The 25,032-nt window shown below is 39.5% G+C and overlaps 1 protein-coding gene across 1 annotated transcript in view; it reads left to right on the forward strand.

The window, feature by feature from the left end:
* NUP210 (nucleoporin 210) overlaps positions 1-25,032 on the forward strand; it is a 1,597,588-nt gene that overhangs the window by 200,233 nt on the left and 1,372,323 nt on the right. The window contains 1 exon segment of the mRNA XM_053721041.1: positions 24,924-25,030. Within this exon segment, the coding sequence (XP_053577016.1) occupies positions 24,924-25,030 (107 nt within the window).

Raw genomic sequence — 25,032 nt, forward strand, 5'->3', positions numbered from 1 at the left:
ATACTTATTTAATTTGTCAAACTCCACCATCATAGCTTCATGGTAAGATCAGTGCTGAAGACACATGGAAAAACAACAATCTATAATATGTGTTATTGGGGAAAGCTGGAAGGAAAGGTGAGAAGCCTTCTGTCTTCATTGGTTTTCTTTCTGCAAGATAAGACTTCAGACAGTTTAAATTTTTTATTGCATGTGACATCCCAAAAGTAATTACAATGGAGGTATCTGTTATTGGTTTTTAGAAAGAGAATGCATCAATTAACTATGCATTCTAAATATTGGCATATTTAAAACTTAATAATGAAAACACTTAAAATGATTAATTAAACTTAAAACTAAAGTACACATTACATGATACAAATGCACTGCAAACAAATATACTTAAAAACATAAATGAATGATTTAATTTGAGCCCTCCAGCTCTGTCAGCTGTTTCTTTAGAAACCCAATTTTATCTCTCATTTTCCTGTTTTTTTATTTGAGTTCCCAATAACTTAAGTTGGCCTTGTTGCTTATCTCATTTGGCCTCAGCCTCCAATTTTTACACTTGTTTTCTCCTTTGTTAATGTCGCCATTTAAATTCCTGTCTCTCCAGTTTCCTGAATTTGATGCTCTACTATTTTGATATCCCCAAACATGTCTCCTGTTACCCCTCTCTGATTCCTGCCTGTGAATATTCAGATTGTTCTCCAGTGACTGCTTAACTGCAGAAATTGCCTTAATGGTGTATGGGTGATAATTCCACCACTTCTCAGCTCTAGTGAGCACCATATCTAAGTTTGTGAAGTTTGGATCATACAGCTTTACAAACTCCTGATATTTTCTGAGGAGAGCTTCAAGTACCCTCTGTATGTGAGCTGGTGACCCCCAGACCATTTTGGTCTGTGGCTGGCGCAGCACACACCAGAATAAAACTCTTTTTGCTACTTCAAATGGCCCATCTAGAGGTCTCATGGTAATTTCACTAATCTCTTTTTCTAGACTAGTAAAATTGAAAAAGGTTTTAACTATTCTCCCAGCCTGATCAGATATGCTTGAGGTGAATCCTGTTGGCATAGGGCATCTTGAAGCAATTCTGTCCATTCCTGCATGCTCATACCTAATTTTATGGCTTTTTCAGATCCCATGTGAAAAGTTAATAAAGCTGTTTGTGGGGATTGTGCCCCACCATTTCTGAAAAATGTCTTTATCTGTTACAGTCATTGACCTAGTCTGATTTGAAAAACTTGTAGGAACTTTCAGGGTGTTAAAATTCTCAGATATTATGACAGGGGCAATTGGAACAGAACTTGGCCAGTAGTCTTGTTATCCCGGCGTCGAGTCGGAAAGATAGGGAATATCCCAGAGCAGAGAATATCAGAAAAACAAGGAGAGTGGCACTCACCACAGGCAGGACAGTAAAAGGCAAATAGGCAGACAGGATACAGCAACAGAAAAGCAGACCAGCAATTCAGGAGTTAACCAGGAAGCATAGTAAGACAGGCAAGGATTCGGCAACAAAGTATCAGTCCAGCAGATTAGGGGTTAACCAGGTAGCGTAGTAAGACAGGCAAGGTTCAGTAACAAGTATCAGTCCAGCAGGTTAGGGGTTAACCAATTAGCGTAGTGAGACAGGCAGGGTTCAGTAACTAGTATCAGTCCAGCAGATAAGGGGTTAACCAGTTAGCGTAGTGAGACAGGCAGGGTTCAGTAATAGGTATCAATCCAGTAAGCGATCTGTCATATCCAGGGGTACACGAAGTAGCACCTTTACTTGGGCAGTGACAGGTCGCCTGCTGCCTGTTTAAATACCCTTGGCAAGGCATCAAGAGACCGTCCGGCATCAGGAGCGTGCGGGGATGACGTCAGCGCCGCACGCACAATGAGCCGACACAGCCCTACGCAACAAGCATGGAGAGGACGCCGCGTGACAAAAACTAACAGATAGAAAATGGATGAGTAATATTTAGTAGATACAACACACTCTTGTAGCAAAACAGCCTGAAATATTCCTAACTTTTTTTTAATAAAAAAAGGTAAATTACTATATATATATCCTGCAATATTCTAAAATGAAATAAACATATTTTATAATTCCTCCAAAATCAATGGGCATATGGATTTGTCTACAACTTCATGGCTGTCAATGTGGTTATCAATTAATTTAAAATATTTTTTACTTTATACTAAATATAATTCTAATTTAGTAATCTCTATGGTAAAACCACTAAACCAATACAAGTAAGTTGTGACATAAACTCTATGAGAGGGTCTCCATTGTTTCCAAACAGTTTACTTGGAATCAATATATGTTAATAATAAGAGAAATATTTACAGGTATATATACACATCTATTTTACAGCAAAACAGTCCAAATATTTAATACAGGGCAACTTTACTAGAATAACCCCAGTTTGTCCAACACTGCTAAAATAATCATAGTAATATACTTAGCCACATTCTCCATTGTGTCCACCATCTGCCATTTTTTCAGCATGCACAAGATAAGAAGAGAGTTAGAGAGTGTTCCAGTTCTTTATACCCCAATTCATTAGGGAGTGGTTTATCAAATGCCATAAGAGAAATATTTACAGGTATATATACACATCTATTTTACAGCAAAACAGTCCAAATATTTAATACAGGGCAACTTTACTAGAATAACCCCAGTTTGTCCAACACTGCTAAAATAATCATAGTAATATACTTAGCCACATTCTCCATTGTGTCCACCATCTGCCATTTTTTCAACATGCACAAGATAAGAAGAGAGTTAGAGAGTGTTCCAGTTCTTTATACCCCAATTCATTAGGGAGTGGTTTATCAAATGCCAGTCAAAGGCTATTGGTAGTGTCTTTAGTTCAGAGAGAAAGGTGTACCTGGGGGAAGGGATTTTAATAACAGCTAGGTGAATATTCCAGTGATAAAATGTCACCACAGTTATTATTCCAAGACTTTTCAGCAGAGACAGCAGCCAAAAGGAGAGGAATGGCTCCATTCTACACAAAATTAATTAATGCAAAATTTCATGCCAGATTAGTGTATCCCACAAAAATCATAATAGAAGTAAATGGTACTATGAAAGTGATCAATGACTGCAATGCTGCTCAATCTCTGTGTAAAGAATGAACAATATAATAAGCTAAATGTATTTGGGATCTGTAAATAAATACCTACATTATTTTTTTGATGTCCCCTAGGTTATATTACCTTTTTTTTAGTTTTTTCTTTTTTCCTTCCTCTCCTCTGTCTCTCCTGCCCCTCTTCCATTCGGTATTTTGTATGAACATAAGCTCTCTATTGATAGGTTTTCCATTCAAGAAATATCGATAAGTTAAATATTATATCCTGGAGTGTAGATGGAATAACCTCTCCAGTCAAAAGAAAATTGATACTGAAACATCTTAGTACTTTTATTCCACAAATTGCTGTTTAAGAAGAGACCCATCTAAAGCTGAGTGAAGTTATTACATTAAAATCTAAATGGGTTGGTAATATTGTGTAAACTCCATTTTGTGGAAGAAAAAGGGGTGTGGTGATTTTATTTCATAAAAACTTGAAATATAATATCTTAACACAGAATATAGATCCTCAGGACAAGTTTTTAATTTTAGTTGTAACAGTACAGGATTTAAAATTAGTTTAATGCAATGTCTATGGACCAAATAAACCCGATAAAATGTTCTGGGAAAAAACTGAAAACTAAGGTGATGATCCACAAAGGGAAGAAATTGGTGATTGCTGGAGATTTCAATATGGCTCCTAAACCACAGTTATATAGATTTAAGTGTCTTAATATAAAGTCTGAAAGTAGAGCAGGAAAGGTTTTTGGCCATTTTGTAGTGTATCTGAATGTATACAATATATGGCGAGTGCAAAATCCTGACCTAAGAGCCTTCTCTTGTGAATCCAAAACATATGGCACTTTTTCCCAAATAGATCTCTTTCTTGGGTCAGAGAGTCTATCAACACGGAAGATTAAAGCAGATATAAAGGATATTTCTATCTCTGACCATGCGATTATATCTCTCCAAATAGAATACGGTACACATACTAGTCCAAGGTTTTTTAGATTATACTTCCCCCACTATCTAGTAAATAACACTCACTTTATCAATTGGGTAACAGCAAGGTGGAAAGAATACTCGTATAATAACAGAGAATATGAAGTGGAAACTGAGATCTTTTGTGAAGCATTTAAAGCATATATTAGGGGTGAAATAATAGCGTATCTTTGTAAGTGGAAAACTAAATTAAAAGAAAGAGAAATACAACTTACAAATCAAGTGAGAAATAACTATGAAGCCTACATTTCTTTTCCATCAAAACATTTGTGGGACAACTATTGTAAGAATAGGCAAGAAAGAGACCTTTTCTTAAAACAAAAGTTCAAATTTAGTGATAATTTCAGAAAATCAGCCAAATCTCTCAGCTCTGATCAAAAACAGACAAAGTAACACTGCTATTAAGTAAATAAAAAGGATGGCAAGGTAACTGCAGTAGATTAGGGAAATCTTTTTTAAGCATTATAAGTGGATCTATGCTAGCGACAAGGTAAACTTACAAAATAAACAGGACTTCTGGAGTAAATGTGTGGTTCCTAAAATATTACAACAAGATTTAGAAGAGCTGAATTTGCCTATCTCACTAGAAGAAGTAGTAGCCCAAATGAAACTAAGTAAATCAAATAAAGCATTGGACCCTGATGTATAAGATTTTAAAAGAACATATTGCACCTATTTTGGTAAAACTCTGTAATCTATACTAACTGAAAAATAACATGGCATTCAAATATGTCACTATGTCCACTATCACATTGATACCTAAGAAAGATAAGGACCAAGAAATTGTTTCGTCATATAGGCCCATATGACTTCTTAACTGTGACTATAAAATTCTTATGTCCATTATTGTGGAAAGACTTAAAAAACATCTAGGAAATTTAGTTTACGAGGATCAGATAGGCTTCATGACTGGCAGAAACATAGCAAAGATAATTTGCAGGGTTCGTACTGTTTTGTATTATTTTTTTGTATAGAGGGAAAGAAAAGAAAACCTCATGTGAATTATATATAGCTTTGAAGGGACAGTCAAGTCCAAAAAAACCTTTCATGATTCAGATAGGGCATGCAGTTTTTTTATTTTTTATTATTTTATTTAGATATCAGCAGTAATTTACAGAAACAAATAACAAAGAAGTCACAAAAATCAACCCTTTTCAATTGTTTTACATTTAAATAAAAAACAGTGGGCAAATAGATGTTCTGCTGAATTTTATCTTAGTTGGAGAGCCCAACCAGAAATATCAGAACCAATTATTTAGATATCAGCAGTAATTTACAGAGACAAGTAACAAAGGAATCACAGAAATCAAATCATTTTCAATAGGGCATGCAATTTTAAACAACTTTCCAATTTACGTTTATCGCAAATTTTGCTTTGTTCTCTTGGTATTCTTAGTTGAAAGCTAAACCAAGAAGGTTCATATGCTAATTTCTTAGACCTTGAAGGCCGCCTCTGCATTTGACAGTTTTTCACTACTAGAGGGCGTTGGTTCATGTATAGATAACATTGAGCTCATGTACGTGAATTTACTGAGGAGTGAGCACTGATTGGCTAAAATGCAAGTCTGTCAAAAGAACTGAAATAAGGGGGCAGTCTGGAGAGGATTAGATACAAGGTAATTACAAAGGTAAAACGTGTATTATAACTGTTGGTTCTGCAAAACTAGGGAATGGGTAATTATCTTTTAAAACAACAACAATTTTGGTTTTGACTGTCCCTTTAATGTCGGTCGACGCTGAGAAAGCTTTTGGCCTTATAAATTGGGACCATCTTTTTACAACTCTTGATACATTTGGCTATAAGGGGAACTTTGCAAAATGAATTTGAATGCTATACCATAAACCTATTTCCAACCTTCTAATAAATTACCAGCTTACAAATCACATTACACTAGAGAAAGGTACCAGACAAGAGTGCCCACTGTCACCTCTTCTTTTAAATTTATATTTAGAGCCCTTTTCAATTATATTACTTCAGGAGTTAGCAGGTATCTCAATTGGGCAAGTTAAATCAGTTCTTACTCTTTTTGCGTATGATCTACTACTAATTTTAAGCAATACTAAACATTCTATAAATATTTTTTAGCTCTTGCAAACAAATTCAGCTCATTCTTAGGATATAAAATCAATCCTGACAAGTCAGAAATCTTGTGGATTATAACACATAACAGACCAGGCTTTATATGCCCATTTAAAACAGTTGAAATGATTATTTATCTGGGCATTAAGGTTATCAGGGACCCCTCTAAAGGGTATAATTTAAATTTCACTCCCTTCTTTGTGAAATATAATAAAGACCTGGAAAGTTGGATGTCATTGCCTATTTCTTTGTCAGCCAGAATAGCTATGATCAAAACAATATTTTTCCCCAACTACTCTATCTCCTCCAAAACCTGCCCTTTATAATTCATGCTAAAGATATTACTCTCTTTAATAGGGCTTCTGCTAAATTTCTATGGAAATAGAAGAACACCCGCATTTCTACTTATAAGTTAAGTTTACATTAGGAAGTAGGTGGCTTGGTGTTTCCCAATCTAATTAATTAAGTTCTTATTGGATTGGATCACAGAGAAGGAATATGTGACTAATCTACAACTGGAATTCATTATAGTAGCACCTTTCTCTTTGAAGGCAGTGATTCATTGTTTAAAAGATGAGATCCCTAACCTTCTAGTAAACATGACAGTATTTGTCTACCCTATTTTTGCCTGGCATCAATACTGTAAGAAATGTGAAATCGATCACTAGAGGGCGCTAGTCTAAGCAAGGTGTATATATATGAAAATAAATATAATTAATATGATACCTAGTAACAGGTCATGTAACGGATAAAACAAAAAATAAAATAAAAAAATAAAATAAAAATAACAAATAAATAAAAAATGATAAAATATAACAATAGTACAGAATGTATATGACAATATCAATTTAGAATCTCTAATGAGTCCAATATGCCATAGATCTTTAACATGGGATACCAGGGTGGATTGAAGCAACTGGACCTCCCCACATCGAAAATGACAATGCACCGGCTCTCAGGCAGCACTCTCCCTTCTTCCACTTCAGGATAGCAATTCTGTAAATTTTCAAACACAAGAGAGGCGCCCAAATGTGTGTATCGATAAAGACTTATACCAAAGTGCACAGCAGATATCTTTGCACAGGGTACTCACAATTTTGAAGATCACACCTATGTGTTTGTAGATACAGGGTGGTTATTAGAGCTAACCAGCTGGCTCCTTACGGTCTTCACTCTCTCCAAATCGAACGTATGGTAGTGACAGGCTCACAGAATAAGGATGCAAGGGCAGCGATGTTAAAAACAAACTCCTTTATTAAAAAGTGCTGCATATAACAGCTTCATACAGCAAACAATCCTTAATGTGAGCATACGCGTAGCATATTGCTATATGCTCACATTAAGGATTGTTTGCTGTATGAAGCTGTTATATGCAGCACTTTTTAATAAAGGACTTTGTTTTGTGGAGACCGGAGGGAGCCAGCTGGTTAGCTCTAATAACCAGCCTGTATCTACAAGCACATAGGTGTGCTCTTCAAAATTGTGAGTACCCTGTGCAATATCTGCTGTGCACTTTGGTATAAGTCTTTATCGATACACACATTTGGGCGCCTCTCGTGTTTTAAAATTTATTAATACTGTAAGGAATTACAGGTTAACCATAACATATCCAAATTCATGCCAATTGTTGGGAATTCAGATTTTCCTCCTGGGATTTCACCTGCAATATTCAAGGAATGGCATGATAAAGGCCTTAAGAATGTCTGGCAAATTAAAGATGAATATACGGATTCTGTTAAATCCTTTGAAGCACTTCGTACTGAATTCTCTTTGCTTAGCCATAACTTTTATGCCTATTTACAACTGAGACATTTTTTTTTAACTCTTAAGAAGAAGAAGAATTTTAATTGGGGACTGGGTGATATTGACTCAGCTATTAATTTGTACAATCAGGGTAAATACTACTAATATTTTGATAAACTTCTCTGACCAAGTACATTTGAATGGATTATTTTCAAGATGGAAGAAAGATTTCTCGTCCATTACGATTGAGCAGATTGGGGAAAGTTTTGGATTGGCAAGAAGGGCATTTTTTATGGTCTCCTGGAGAGAGTGTCACATTGCAGGTTGATAAAAAGAGTAACTCCTCTCCAGTTAAGTACATGGTTTAAAAAGAGTGTATCTAAATGTTCTAGATGCAGATTTGTTGCATTATTTCTAACTATGACCACAAATAATGCAATTTTGGAATTAAGTTAATTTCTGGCTATCTAAAGTATTGGAAGAAGATTTTAGCTTTAATAGTAAGAATATTTCTCCAACATAGGTGTGTCCGGTCCACGGCGTCATCCTTACTTGTGGGATATTCTCTTCCCCAACAGGAAATGGCAAAGAGCCCAGCAAAGCTGGTCACATGATCCCTCCCAGGCTCCGCCTACCCCAGTCATTCTCTTTGCCGTTGTACAGGCAACATCTCCACGGAGATGGCTTAGAGTTTTTTAGTGTTTAACTGTAGTTTTTTATTATTCAATCAAGAGTTTGTTATTTTGAAATAGTGCTGGTATGTACTATTTACTCAGAAACAGAAAAGAGATGAAGATTTCTGTTTGTATGAGGAAAATGATTTTAGCAACCGTCACTAAAATCCATGGCTGTTCCACACAGGACTGTTGAGAGCAATTAACTTCAGTTGGGGGAACAGTGAGCAGTCTCTTGCTGCTTGAGGTATGACACATTCTAACAAGACGATGTAATGCTGGAAGCTGTCATTTTCCCTATGGGATCCGGTAAGCCATGTTTATTACGATCGTAAATAAGGGCTTCAAAATAGGGCTTATTAAGACTGTAGACTTTTTCTGGGCTAAATCGATTCATTATTAACACATATTTAGCCTTGAGGAATCATTTTATCTGGGTATTTTGATATAATAATATCGGCAGGCACTGTTTTAGACACCTTATTCTTTAGGGGCTTTCCCAAAGCATAGGCAGAGCCTCATTTTCGCGCCGGTGTTGCGCACTTGTTTTTGAGAGGCATGGCATGCAGTCGCATGTGAGAGGAGCTCTGTTACTTAGAAAAGACTTTCTGAAGGCGTCATTTGGTATCGTATTCCCCTTGGGGCTTGGTTGGGTCTCAGCAAAGCAGATACCAGGGACTGTAAAGGGGTTAAAGTTCAAAACGGCTCCGGTTCCGTTATTTTAAGGGTTAAAGCTTCCAAATTTGGTGTGCAATACTTTTAAGGCTTTAAGACACTGTGGTGAAAATTTGGTGAATTTTGAACAATTCCTTCATATTTTTTCGCAATTGCAGTAATAAAGTGTGTTCAGTTTAAAATTTAAAGTGACAGTAACGGTTTTATTTTAAAACGTTTTTTGTACTTTGTTATCAAGTTTATGCCTGTTTAACATGTCTGAACTACCAGATAGACTGTGTTCTGAATGTGGGGAAGCCAGAATTCCTATTCATTTAAATAAATGTGATTTATGTGACAATGACAATGATGCCCAAGATGATTCCTCAAGTGAGGGGAGTAAGCATGGTACTGCATCATTCCCTCCTTCGTCTACACGAGTCTTGCCCACTCAGGAGGCCCCTAGTACATCTAGCGCGCCAATACTCCTTACTATGCAACAATTAACGGCTGTAATGGATAATTCTGTCAAAAACATTTTAGCCAAAATGAACACTTATCAGCGTAAGCGCGACTGCTCTGTTTTAGATACTGAAGAGCATGACGACGCTGATAATGATATTTCTGAAGGGCCCCTAACCCAGTCTGATGGGGTCAGGGAGGTTTTGTCTGAGGGAGAAATTACTGATTCAGGGAACATTTCTCAACAAGCTGAACCTGATGTGATTGCATTTAAATTTAAGTTGGAACATCTCCGCATTCTGCTTAAGGAGGTATTATCCACTCTGGATGATTGTGACAAGTTGGTCATCCCAGAGAAACTATGTAAAATGGACAAGTTCCTAGAGGTGCCGGGGCTCCCAGAAGCTTTTCCTATACCCAAGCGGGTGGCGGACATTGTTAATAAAGAATGGGAAAGGCCCGGTATTCCTTTCGTCCCTCCCCCCATACTTAAAAAATTGTTTCCTATGGTCGACCCCAGAAAGGACTTATGGCAGACAGTCCCCAAGGTCGAGGGAGCGGTTTCCACTTTAAACAAACGCACCACTATACCCATAGAGGATAGTTGTGCTTTCAAAGATCCTATGGATAAAAAATTAGAAGGTTTGCTTAAAAAGATGTTTGTTCAGCAGGGTTACCTTCTACAACCAATTTCATGCATTGTCCCTGTCGCTACAGCCGCATGTTTCTGGTTCGATGAGCTGATAAAGGCGGTCGATAGTGATTCTCCTCCTTTTGAGGAGATTATGGACAGAATCAATGCTCTCAAATTGGCTAATTCTTTCACCCTAGACGCCACTTTGCAATTGGCTAGGTTAGCGGCTAAGAATTCTGGGTTTGCTATTGTGGCGCGCAGAGCGCTTTGGTTGAAATCTTGGTCGGCTGATGCGTCTTCCAAGAACAAGCTACTTAACATTCCTTTCAAGGGGAAAACGCTGTTTGGCCCTGACTTGAAAGAGATTATCTCTGATATCACTGGGGGTAAGGGCCACGCCCTTCCTCAGGATCGGCCTTTCAAGGCAAAAAATAAACCTAATTTTCGTCCCTTTCGTAGAAACGGACCAGCCCAAAGTGCTACGTCCTCTAAGCAAGAGGGTAATACTTCTCAAGCCAAGCCAGCCTGGAGACCAATGCAAGGCTGGAACAAGGGAAAGCAGGCCAAGAAACCTGCCACTGCTACCAAGACAGCATGAAATGTTGGCCCCCGATCCGGGACCGGATCTGGTGGGGGGCAGACTCTCTCTCTTCGCTCAGGCTTGGGCAAGAGATGTTCTGGATCCTTGGGCGCTAGAAATAGTCTCCCAAGGTTATCTTCTGGAATTCAAGGGACTTCCCCCAAGGGGGAGGTTCCACAGGTCTCAGTTGTCTTCAGACCACATAAAAATACAGGCATTCTTACATTGTGTAGAAGACCTGTTAAAAATGGGAGTGATTCATCCTGTTCCATTAAGAGACCAAGGGATGGGGTTCTACTCCAATCTGTTTATAGTTCCCAAAAAAGAGGGAACGTTCAGACCAATCTTAGATCTCAAGATCTTAAACAAGTTTCTCAAGGTTCCATCGTTCAAGATGGAAACCATTCAAACTATTCTTCCTTCCATCCAGGAAGGTCAATTCATGACCACGGTGGATTTAAAGGATGCGTATCTACATATTCCTATCCACAAGGAACATCATCGGTTCCTGAGGTTCGCATTCCTGGACAAACATTACCAGTTCGTGGCGCTTCCTTTCGGATTAGCCACTGCTCCAAGGATTTTCACAAAGGTACTAGGGTCCCTTCTAGCTGTGCTAAGACCAAGGGGCATTGCTGTAGTACCTTACTTGGACGACATTCTGATTCAAGCGTCGTCCCTTCCTCAAGCAAAGGCTCACACGGACATTGTCCTGGCCTTTCTCAGATCTCACGGATGGAAAGTGAACGTGGAAAAGAGTTCTCTATCTCCGTCAACAAGGGTTCCCTTCTTGGGAACAATAATAGACTCCTTAGAAATGAGGATTTTTCTGACAGAGGCCAGAAAAACAAAACTTCTAGACTCTTGTCGGATACTTCATTCCGTTCCTCTTCCTTCCATAGCTCAGTGCATGGAAGTGATCGGGTTGATGGTAGCGGCAATGGACATAGTTCCTTTTGCGCCCATTCATCTAAGACCATTACAACTGTGCATGCTCAGTCAGTGGAATGGGGACTATACAGACTTGTCTCCAAAGATACAAGTAAATCAGAGGACCAGAGACTCACTCCGTTGGTGGCTGTCCCTGGACAACCTGTCACGAGGGATGACATTCCGCAGACCAGAGTGGGTCATTGTCACGACCGACGCCAGTCTGATGGGCTGGGGCGCGGTCTGGGGATCCCTGAAAGCTCAGGGTCTTTGGTCTCGGGAAGAATCTCTTCTACCGATAAATATTCTGGAACTGAGAGCGATATTCAATGCTCTCAAGGCTTGGCCTCAGCTAGCGAGGGCCAAGTTCATACGGTTTCAATCAGACAACATGACAACTGTTGCGTACATCAACCATCAGGGGGGAACAAGGAGTTCCCTGGCGATGGAAGAAGTGACCAAAATCATTCTATGGGCGGAGTCTCACTCCTGCCACCTGTCTGCTATCCACATCCCAGGAGTGGAAAATTGGGAAGCGGATTTTCTGAGTCGTCAGGATTGCATCCGGGGGAGTGGGAACTCCATCCGGAAATCTTTGCCCAAGTCACTCAGCTGTGGGGCATTCCAGACATGGATCTGATGGCCTCTCGTCAGAACTTCAAAGTTCCTTGCTACGGGTCCAGATCCAGGGATCCCAAGGCGGCTCTAGTGGATGCACTAGTAGCACCTTGGACCTTCAAACTAGCTTATGTGTTCCCGCCGTTTCCTCTCATCCCCAGGCTGGTAGCCAGGATCAATCAGGAGAGGGCGTCGGTGATCTTGATAGCTCCTGCGTGGCCACGCAGGACTTGGTATGCAGATCTGGTGAATATGTCATCGGCTCCACCTTGGAAGCTACCTTTGAGACGAGACCTTCTTGTTCAGGGTCCGTTCGAACATCCGAATCTGGTTTCACTCCAGCTGACTGCTTGGAGATTGAACGCTTGATCTTATCGAAGCGAGGGTTCTCAGATTCTGTTATCGATACTCTTGTTCAGGCCAGAAAGCCTGTAACTAGAAAGATTTACCACAAAATTTGGAAAAAATATATCTGTTGGTGTGAATCTAAAGGATTCCCTTGGGACAAGGTTAAGATTCCTAGGATTCTATCCTTCCTTCAAGAAGGATTGGAAAAAGGATTATCTGCAAGTTCCCTGAAGGGACAGATTTCTGCCTTGTCTGTGTTACTTCACAAAAAGCTGGCCGCTGTGCCAGATGTTCAAGCCTTTGTTCAGGCTCTGGTTAGAATTAAGCCTGTTTACAAACCTTTGACTCCTCCTTGGAGTCTCAATTTAGTTCTTTCAGTTCTTCAGGGGGTTCCGTTTGAACCCTTACATTCCGTTGATATTAAGTTATTATCTTGGAAAGTTTTTTTTTTGGTTGCAATTTCTTCTGCTAGAAGAGTTTCAGAATTATCTGCTCTGCAGTGTTCTCCTCCTTATCTGGTGTTCCATGCAGATAAGGTGGTTTTACGTACTAAACCTGGTTTTCTTCCAAAAGTTGTTTCTAACAAAAACATTAACCAGGAGATTATCGTACCTTCTCTGTGTCCGAAACCAGTTTCAAAGAAGGAACGTTTGTTGCACAATTTGGATGTTGTTCGCGCTCTAAAATTCTATTTAGATGCTACAAAGGATTTTAGACAAACATCTTCCTTGTTTGTTGTTTATTCCGGTAAAAGGAGAGGTCAAAAAGCAACTTCTACCTCTCTCTCTTTTTGGATTAAAAGCATCATCAGATTGGCTTACGAGACTGCCGGACGGCAGCCTCCCGAAAGAATCACAGCTCATTCCACTAGGGCTGTGGCTTCCACATGGGCCTTCAAGAACGAGGCTTCTGTTGATCAGATATGTAGGGCAGCGACTTGGTCTTCACTGCACACTTTTACCAAATTTTACAAGTTTGATACTTTTGCTTCTTCTGAGGCTATTTTTGGGAGAAAGGTTTTGCAAGCCGTGGTGCCTTCCATTTAGGTGACCTGATTTGCTCCCTCCCTTCATCCGTGTCCTAAAGCTTTGGTATTGGTTCCCACAAGTAAGGATGACGCCGTGGACCGGACACACCTATGTTGGAGAAAACAGAATTTATGTTTACCTGATAAATTACTTTCTCCAACGGTGTGTCCGGTCCACGGCCCGCCCTGGTTTTTTTAATCAGGTCTGATAATTTATTTTCTTTAACTACAGTCACCACGGTACCATATGGTTTCTCCTATGCAAATATTCCTCCTTAACGTCGGTCGAATGACTGGGGTAGGCGGAGCCTGGGAGGGATCATGTGACCAGCTTTGCTGGGCTCTTTGCCATTTCCTGTTGGGGAAGAGAATATCCCACAAGTAAGGATGACGCCGTGGACCGGACACACCGTTGGAGAAAGTAATTTATCAGGTAAACATAAATTCTGTTTTTCTTTCTTTGTGGTCCAAAAAGAAATAGGAGAGATAATATAATTAATGCAGCAATTTTGACTGTTCAAAATCTTATTCTTTCTAATTGGATAGCCAAATATGCCCCAACCTTACAAATGTTTAAAAAAGCAATCGCCAACTTGATCATTTTAGAACAGGACCATTTATTTAACAATTAAGAGAGAAAAATCGAAAATTATGTATATAAGTGGCTTGTATAAGCTTATGTAAAATAAATATAAAAAAAAAATAAAGATTCCCAAAACTCCAAGAGCCCTTTAAACAACCCCTCCTATCTTAATGAAAACCAGTCTTCTCTTTGCCTCTGCAGGAGGAAGGTGAAGAATGAAGGTACTCCAGATGCAATTTAGAGAGAGGGGTCCTCAGATCAAGCCCCTCAGAGAGCTACTGCTTTAAAAGAGGGAATCTTTAAGAGTATGGGGTAGTGGCACAATTACACCCAGTGGAATTTAGTCGCAAGCCTGTCACAGGTGTCGCAGGGACCGGTACCTAACCTCCTCCTGTGGGATCATTGTTATATTTCTTTCATGTAATTAGCAAGAGTCCATGAGCTAGTGACGTATGGGATATACATTCCTACCAGGAGGGGCAAAGTTTCCCAAACCTCAAAATGCCTATAAATACACCCCTCACCACACCCACAAATCAGTTTTACAAACTTTGCCTCCTATGGAGGTGGTGATGTAAGTTTGTGCTAGATTCTACGTTGATATGCGCTCCGCAGCAGGTTGGAGCCCGGTTTTCCTCTCAGCGTGCAGTGAATGTCAGAGGGATGTGAGGAGAGTATTGCCTATTTGAATTCAATGATCTCCTTCTACGGGGTCTATTTCATAGGTTCTCTGTTATCGGTCGTAGAGATTCATCTCTTACCTCCCTTTTCAGATCGATGATATACTCTTATATATATACCATTACCTCTGCTGATTTTCGTTTCAGTACTGGTTTGGCTTTCTACAAACATGTAGATGAGTGTCCTGGGGTAAGTAAGTCTTATTTTCTGTGACACTCTAAAGCTATGGTTGGGCACTTTTTTATAAAGTTCTAAATATATGTATTCAAACATTTTTGCCTTGACTCAGAATGTTCAACATTCCTTTTTTTCAGACAGTCAGTTTGGGATAATGCATTTGATTGAATCATTTTTTCTTACCTTAAAAAATTTGACTTTTTCCCTGTGGGCTGTTAGGATCGCGGGGGCTGAAAATGCTTCATTTTATTGCGTCATTCTTGGCGCAGACTTTTTTGGCGCAAAAAATCTTTTCTGTTTCCGGCGTCATACGTGTCGCCGGAAGTTGCGTCATTTTTTGACGTTCTTTTGCGCCAAAAATGTCGGCGTTCCGGATGTGGCGTCATTTTTGGCGCCAAAAGCATTTAGGCGCCAAATAATGTGGGCGTCTTATTTGGCGCTAAAAAAATATGGGCGTCGCTTTTGTCTCCACATTATTTAAGTCTCATTTTTCATTGCTTCTGGTTGCTAGAAGCTTGTTCTTTGGCATTTTTTCCCATTCCTGAAACTGTCATTTAAGGAATTTGATCAATTTTGCTTTATATGTTTTTTTTTCTCTTACATATTGCAAGATGTCTCACGTTGCATCTGATCACTGCCTGGTGCTGGAACTACCAAAGCTAAGTGTATCTGCTGTAAACTTTTGGTAGCTATTCCTCCAGCTGTTGTTTGTATTAAATGTCATGACAAACTTGTTAATGCAGAAAATATTTCCTTTAGTAAAGTACCATTACCTGTTGCAGTTCCATCAACATCTAATGTTCAGAATGTTCCTGATAACATAAGATATTTTGTTTCTGAATCCATTAAGAAGGCTATGTCTGTTAATCCTCCTTCTAGTAAACATAAAAAGTCTTTTAAAACTTCTCTTTATCCAGATGAATTTTTAAATGAACATCATCATTCTGATTCTAATGATTCTTCTGGTTCAGAGGATTCTGCCTCAGAGGTTGATGCTGATAAATCTTCATATTTATTTAAAATGGAATTTATTCGTTCTTTACTTAAAGAAGTCCTAATTGCATTAGAAATTGAGGATTCTGGTCCTCTTGATACTAAATCTAAACGTTTAGACAAGGTCTTTAAATCTCCTGTAGTTATTCCAGAAGTTTTTCCTGTTCCTGGTGCTATTTCTGAAGTAATTTCCAAGGAATTGAATAATTTGGGTAATTCATTTACTCCTTCTAAACGTTTTAAGCAATTATATCCTGTGCCGTCCGACAGATTAGAGTTTTGGGACAAAATCCCTAAAGTTGATGGGGCTATCTCTACCCTTGCTAAACGTACTACTATTCCTACGGCAGATGGTACTTCCTTTAAGGATCCTTTAGATAGGAAAATTGAATCCTTTCTAAGAAAAGCTTTTTTGTGTTCAAGTAATCTTCTTAGACCTGCTATATCTTTGGCGGATGTTGCTGCAGCTTCAACTTTTTGGTTGGAAACTTTAGCGCAACAAGTAACAGATCATGATTCTCATAACATTATTATTCTTCTTCAACATGCTAATAATTTTATCTGTGATGCCATTTTTGATATTATCAGAGTTGATGTCAGTTTTATGTCTCTAGCTATTTTAGCTAGAAGAGCTTTATGGCTTAAAACTTGGAATGCTGATATGTCTTCTAAATCGACTCTACTTTCCCTTTCTTTCCAGGGTAATAAATTATTTGGTTCTCAGTTGGATTCTATTATCTCAACTGTTACTGGTGGGAAAGGAACTTTTTTACCTCAGGATAAAAAATCTAAGGGTAAAAACAGGGCTAATAATCGTTTTCGTTCCTTTCATTTCAACAAAGAACAAAAGCCTGATCCTTCATCCTCAGGAGCAGTTTCAGTTTGGAAACCATCTCCAGTCTGGAATAAATCCAAGCCTTCTAGAAAAGCAAAGCCAGCTTCTAAGTCCACATGAAGGTGCGGCCCTCATTCCAGCTCAGCTGGTAGGGGGCAGATTACGTTTTTTCAAAGAAATTTGGATCTATTCTGTTCACAATCTTTGGATTCAGAACATTGTTTCAGAAGGGTACAGAATTGGTTTCAAGATAAGACCTCCTGCAAAGAGATTTTTTCTTTCCCGTGTCCCAGTAAACCCAGGGAAAGCTCAAGCATTTCTGAAATGTGTTTCAGATCTAGAGTTGGCTGGAATAATTATGCCAGTTCCAGTTCTGGAACAGGGGCTGGGGTTTTATTCGAATCTCTTCATTGTACCAAAGAAGGAGAATTCCTTCAGACCAGTTCTGGATCTAAAAATATTGAATCGTTATGTAAGGATACCAACATTCAAAATGGTAACTATAAGGACTATCCTGCCTTTTGTTCAGCAAGGGCATTATATGTCTACAATAGATTTACAGGATGCATATCTGCATATTCCGATTCATCCAGCTCACTATCAGTTTCTGAGATTCTCTTTCCTGGACAAGCATTACCAGTTTGTGGCTCTGCCATTTGGCCTAGCAACAGCTCCAAGAATTTTTACAAAGGTTCTCGGTGCCCTTCTGTCTGTAATCAGAGAACAGGGTATTGTGGTATTTCCTTATTTGGACGATATCTTGGAACTTGCTCAGTCTTCACATTTAGCAGAATCTCATACGAATCGACTTGTGTTGTTTCTTCAAGATCATGGTTGGAGGATCAATTTACTAAAAAGTTCATTGATTCCTCAGACAAGGGTAACCTTTTTGGGTTTCCAGATAGATTCAGTGTCCATGACTCTGTCTTTGACAGACAAGAGACGTCTAAAATTGATTTCAGCTTGTCGAAACCTTCAGTCACAATCATTCCCTTCGGTAGCCTTATGCATGGAAATTCTAGGTCTTATGACTGCTGCATTGGACGCGATCCCCTTTGCTCGTTTTCACATGCGACCTCTTCAGCTCTTTATGCTGAACCAATGGTGCAGGGATTACACAAAGATATCTCAATTAATATCTTTAAAACCGATTGTACGACACTCTCTGACGTGGTGGACAGATCACCATCGTTTAGTTCAGGGGGCTTCTTTTGTTCTTCCGACCTGGACTGTAATTTCAACAGATGCAAGTCTTACAGGTTGGGGAGCTGTGTGGGGGTCTCTGACGGCACAAGGGGTTTGGGAATCTCAGGAGGTGAGATTACCGATCAATATTTTGGAACTCCGTGCAATTTTCAGAGCTCTTCAGTCCTGGCCTCTTCTGAAGAGAGAGTCGTTCATTTGTTTTCAGACAGACAATGTCACAACTGTGGCATACATCAATCATCAAGGAGGGACTCACAGTCCTCTGGCTATGAAAGAAGTATCTTGAATTCTGGTTTGGGCGGAATCCAGCTCCTGTCTAATCTCTGCGGTTCATATCCCAGGTATAGACAATTGGGAAGCGGATTATCTCAGTCGCCAAATGTTGCATCCGGGCGAATGGTCTCTTCACCCAGAGGTATTTTTTCAGATTGTTCAAATGTGGGAACTTCCAGAAATAGATCTGATGGCTTCTCATCTAAACAAGAAACTTCCCAGGTATCTGTCCAGATCCCGGGATCCTCAGGCGGAGGCAGTGGATGCATTATCACTTACTTGGAAGTATCATCCTGCCTATATCTTTCCGCCTCTAGTTCTTCTTCCAAGAGTAATCTCCAAGATTCTAAAGGAATGATTTTTTGTTCTGCTGGTAGCTCCAGCATGGCCTCACAGGTTTTGGTATGCGGACTCTTCCGTTAAGACCAGACCTTCTGTCGCAAGGTCCTTTCTTCCATCAGGATCTCAAATCCTTAAATTTAAAGGTATGGAGATTGAACGCTTGATTCTTGGTCAAAGAGGTTTCTCTGACTCTGTGATTAATACTATGTTACAGGCTCGTAAATCTGTTTCTAGAGAAATATATTATAGAGTCTGGAAGACTTATATTTCTTGGTGTCTTTCTCATAATTTTTCTTGGCATTCTTTTCGAATTCCGAGAATTTTGCAGTTTCTTCAGGATGGTTTGGATAAAGGTTTGTCTGCAAGTTCCTTGAAAGTACAAATCTCTGCTCTTTCTGTTCTTTTTCACAGAAAGATTGCTAATCTTCCTGATATTCATTGTTTTGTACAAGCCTTGGTTCGTATAAAACCTGTCATTAAGTCAATTTCTCCTCCTTGGAGTTTGAATTTGGTTCTGGGGGCTCTTCAAGCTCCTCCGTTTGAACCTATGCATTCATTGGACATTAAATTACTTTCTTGGAAAGTTTTGTTCCTTTTGGCCATCTCTTCTGCTAGAAGAGTCTCTGAATTGTCTGCTCTTTCTTCTGAGTCTCCTTTTCTGATTTTTCATCAGGATAAGGCGGTGTTGCGAACTTCTTTTAAATTTTTACCTAAGGTTGTGAATTCCAACAACATTAGTAGAGAAATTGTGGTTCCTTCATTATGTCCTAATCCTAAGAATTCTAAGGAGAAATCATTGCATTCTTTGGATGTTGTTAGAGCTTTGAAATATTATGTTGAAGCTACTAAGTCTTTCCGAAAGACTTCTAGTCTATTTGTCATCTTTTCCGGTTCTAGAAAAGGCCAGAAAGCTTCTGCCATTTCTTTGGCATCTTGGTTGAAATCTTTAATTCATCATGCTTATGTTGAGTCGGGTAAAACTCCGCCTCAAAGGATTACAGCTCATTCTACTAGGTCAGTGTCTACTTCCTGGGCATTTAGGAATGAAGCTTCGGTTGATCAGATTTGCAAAGCAGCAACTTGGTCTTCTTTGCATACTTTTACTAAATTCTACCATTTTGATGTATTTTCTTCTTCTGAAGCAGTTTTTGGTAGAAAAGTACTTCAGGCAGCTGTTTCAGTTTGAATCTTCTGCTTATATTTTTCATATTAAACTTTATTTTGGGTGTGGATTATTTTTCAGCGGAATTGGCTGTCTTTATTTTATCCCTCCCTCTCTAGTGACTCTTGCGTGGAAAGATCCACATCTTGGGTAGTCATTATCCCATACGTCACTAGCTCATGGACTCTTGCTAATTATATGAAAGAAAACATAATTTATGTAAGAACTTACCTGATAAATTCATTTCTTTCATATTAGCAAGAGTCCATGAGGCCCGCCCTTTTTGTGGTGGTATGATTTTTTTGTATAAAGCACAATTATTCCAATTCCTTATTTTTTATGCTTTCGCACTTTTTTATCACCCCACTTCTTGGCTATTCGTTAAACTGATTTGTGGGTGTGGTGAGGGGTGTATTTATAGGCATTTTTTGGTTTGGGAAACTTTGCCCCTCCTGGTAGGAATGTATATCCCATACGTCACTAGCTCATGGACTCTTGCTAATATGAAAGAAATGAATTTATCAGGTAAGTTCTTACATAAATTATGTTTTTATATAAATAGATGCTCTGCTGTTACGAGTACAGCAACTGATTGGCTGTCAACTTGAACCAGTCATTTCCTGCATGTGGTAAGTTTAGTAGTGTGGGTGCCTTATTGGTGAGATTGAGTGTTTGTTTGCTAGGCACTCACCTAGCCTATAGGCTATTAGTAGGTACACCTGGGATTGTATTATATATATATATATATATATATATATATATTGTATAATATATGTAAAATATAGCTTTTAATTGTCATCCATAAAAACAGAAATGACAGACATGGGGGCTGCAAGTAGACTGTCTGAAGCGTTTTGTGACCCCCTAGTGATTAAGCAAAACTAGGTTATGCGAAACGCGTCAGTCTACTTGCAGCCTCCATATCTGTAATTTCTGTTTTTATGGATGTCGATTTAAAGCTATATTTTACATACTCACTGTTGTGCAGCCTTCTCCTGTTTTTCTGTATGACGTTGAGACAGTGGGATTCCTGTCCACCTTTCAGGCTAGTACCCTGTGCCGAGATGTTGGCGTTCACGTGTCTGTGAGCTTGAGCGGCTGAACTTTTTTCCTTATTTTGTTGTATAATATAGCCAGGCAACTGTTGTGAAAGGCATTTTATATATATATATATATATATATATATATATATATATATATATATATATATATATATCCAACCCATCTCTTCCCTCACATTTTCCTCATTCGAAACCCACATGATTCGCTTATTCTCTCCCCTCTCTATACGTGTTGCAGTCATATACCAATCCCCTGGCTCCTCAACTCAATTTCTAGATTGTCCTTATTGTCCTCAGACACACCTGCCCTCATTCTTGGCGACTTCAACATCCTTCTTGACAATCCCACTGCCTCCTCTGCAAAACAACTTCTGCAACTCACTTCCTCTTTCGGTTTGTCACAATGGACTGATTCTCCCAGTCACAAAGACGGTCACTCCCTTGACCTGATTTTTAGCTATCTCATACTTCACAAAATCCCCTTTCTCTCTTTCCGACCACCATCTCCTCACTTTCAACATATCATCCCTCCCTCCAACTCTCCCTCCTCCTACTCCTCACACCAAACTTCACCGAAGCATTATGTCATTAGATGAACAACAGATTGCTAATTCCCTTGAACCTCTCCTCTCATCCTTCTCCTCCTTTTCCTGCGCTGACCAATCTATCTGCCACAATAATTCCACCCTTACATCCGTCCTTGACAATCTGGCCCCTCTTACCATAGCTCGGAAATCACACACTCATCCTCAGCCCTGGCATACTCCTCTGACATTGTACCTACGCAGATGTTCCCGTACTGCTGAGCGGCACTGGAGAAAATCTCGGAGTTCAGCTGATTTTCTTCATTAAAAATTAATCTTGAACTCCTACTATTCTGCCCTTAATCTCTATAAGCAACATTACTTCTCTACTTTTATCTCCAATCTTTCTTCAAACCCAATACGTCTGTTCTCCACTTTCAATACTCTTCTCCGCCCACCCCCACCTCCTAATACAACTTCTCTGTCAGCTCAAGACTTTTCCAGCCACTTCAGTAACAAAATTGACTCCATCAGAAACGAAATCACCTCTCAACATAATTCCATTCTCTCACTCCCTCATACGCTCCCAACCAACAGCAACCCACATAGCCATAAACTTAGCGCTTTCTCCCCTGTTACTGAGGAAGACGTTTCAGCACTTATACTGCACTCTCACCTCACTACCTGTCCCCTTGAACCTATCCCCTCACAGCTCCTCCCCGCCCTCTCTTCTACCCTTACCCCAATACTCACAAACATTTTCAACCTCTCCCTCAGCACTGGTATATTTCTCTCATCTCTGAAACATGCACTGGTCACACCTATCCTCAAAAAACCTTCCCTTGATCCAACCTCCCCACCCAACTACTGCCCTATTTCCCTCCTCCCTCTTGCCTCAAAGCTTTTTGAAAAACTAGTATATGCACGCCTATCCCATTTCCTTACATTAAACTCCCTCCTTGACCCACTGCAATCTGGATATCGTCCCCATCACTCCACAGAGACAGCTATTGTTAAGGTTACCAACAACCTACTTACAGCAAAATCAAAAGGCCACTTCTCTCTGCTTATCCTCTTTGATCTGTCCACAGCCTTTGATTTTGTTGACCACCCTCTTTTGCTCCAAACCCTCCAATCCTTCGGCATCTGTGACACAGCCCTCTCGTGGTTCTCTTCCTACCTGTCAAACCGTACCTTTAGTGTAGCCTTCTCTGGGGCCTGCTCTGCCCCTTCACCACTTTCTGTCGGGATACCGCAAGGCTCTGTCCTCGGTTTCTTACTCTTCTCAATCTACACATCATCATTAGGTTCCCTAATAAAGTCCCACTGTTTCCAATATCATGCCGACGACACCCAAATCCACTTCTCTGCACCAGACTTATCTCCTTCCTTGCTAACCCGTGTCACTAACTGTCTTTCTCACATCTCTTCCTGGATGTCCTCTCACTATCTCAAGCTAAATCCCTCCAAAATTGAGCTCCTTATTTTCCCTCCTTCTTCCAAAATCTCCATCCCCAATCTCTCTATAACTGTTGACAACTCCATCATTACCCCTACCCCACATGCCCGATGTCTCAGGGTCACATTTGACTCAGATCTTTCTTTCACTCCTCACATTCAGTCCTTGGCTAAAGCCTGCCACTTCCACCTTAAAAACATCTCTAAAATTAGACATTTCCTTACACAAGACACAACTAAGATTTTAATCCACTCTCCTATCCTTTTCCGCCTTGATTACTGCAACTCTGTACTCTCTGGTCTCCCCAGTTTCCGCCTAGCTCCTTTATAATCCATAATGAATGCCTCTGCTAGGCTCACCTTCCTTACACGTCGCTCTTTATCTGCTGCACCTCTCTGCAAATCCCTTCACTGACTTCCTCTTGCCTCTAGGATTAAACACAAATATCTCACTCTGACGAACAAAGTCCTCAACTGCACTGCTCCCCCTATATCTCAGACCTTGTCTCCAGATACTCTCCCTCCTGTCCCCTTCGCTCTGCTCATGACCTCTTACTCTCTTCCTCTCTTGTTACCTCATCACACTAGAGTTTACAGGACTTCTCCAGACTGGCTCCAAACTTGTGGAACTCTCTGCCTTGCTCCACAAGACTCTCCCCTAGGTTTGAAAGCTGCAAGCGCTCCCTATAGACTCTACTGTTCAGGGATGCATAGAACTTAAACTAACCTTTCTTTATATCAGTTCCTCTTCTCCATTGCTATCCCCTGAACCCCCTTAGCATGTAAGCCTAAGAGTCCAGCTGTTTGCAGATCACCTTAAGAGCTGACTACAACAGTGCGATTCTTGGCAGGGCCCTCTACACATTTGATCCCTATAATTGTTTTGTTATACTCTGCCTTTGTTTATAGCGCTGCGGAATCTGTTGGCGCTCTACAAGTAACTAATAATAATAATAATAATTATATTGGGCTTTAGGAATTATAAAATGCTACACCCTATAAATATGTTTTAACGGATATCGTTCTATTTTTTTTTTTCTTGTGCGGATATTTGAAATTTTGCGCTTGTAGGGCCTGGCAGATTAGCGTGTGTATTCTTGTTTTTCTATTTACAATAGTTTCTTCAAAAATATTCAGAAATTTTTATTTTTTAATTTTGTTCTAATCCAAAATATTCTATAGAAAGATATTTGCATAATTAGATTTAGTGAGAGGATTACAAGCTAAAGTTATTGCTTTCAGGGATTTTAAACAATCCTCTAGTTTATTAATTTTACTGGTCCAAGTTTGGTTCAGAAGGCTACAACCAGACCCGGATTGGCATGCTGGGATACCGGGAATTTTCCGCATTCTTTGTCGGGGAGATCATGGAGCCAGCCTTGTGCACCCTTAACACCTTATGAAAGAAAACACACTTTATACTTACTGATAAATTATTTTCTTTCATGGTTGTGAGAGTGCCCTCATATGTTTTTTTTAATTGGCAGCAGGTTTAGTGTTGACTTAATTTATCTTGCTTTGTCCTTTCATACTTCTCTATTTTTCTACTTTCTCAACTATTACACTAACTGGGATACCAGAGAGGTGGAAGAGTTAAAAGCACTTGAATGTTGGGTATCTTTGCCTCCTCATAGTGGCCGGGAGTTGAATAACTGGAGTAATGGCTCATGTACTTTCACCACCAGGAAATAAATTAATTTATCAGGTAAGCATATAAGTTTTTGTTGTGTATAATTGTTTGCTTATTTAACACATCATGCATATATGTTCTATATATGGATTGTAAATAAAGCTATATGTCTATCTCTAAATGTACACGTTGGACTTTTTTTTAGGTTTTACAGTGCATCCTGGTGACAGATGGGTTCTTGAAACTGATAGACATTATGAAATTACAATTGAAGTTTATGATAAGTCGAGTAACAAAGTCTATTTATCTGATGT

This window comes from Bombina bombina, chromosome 7 (assembly GCF_027579735.1).
Source record: "Bombina bombina isolate aBomBom1 chromosome 7, aBomBom1.pri, whole genome shotgun sequence".
NCBI classification, from domain to species: domain Eukaryota; kingdom Metazoa; phylum Chordata; class Amphibia; order Anura; family Bombinatoridae; genus Bombina; species Bombina bombina.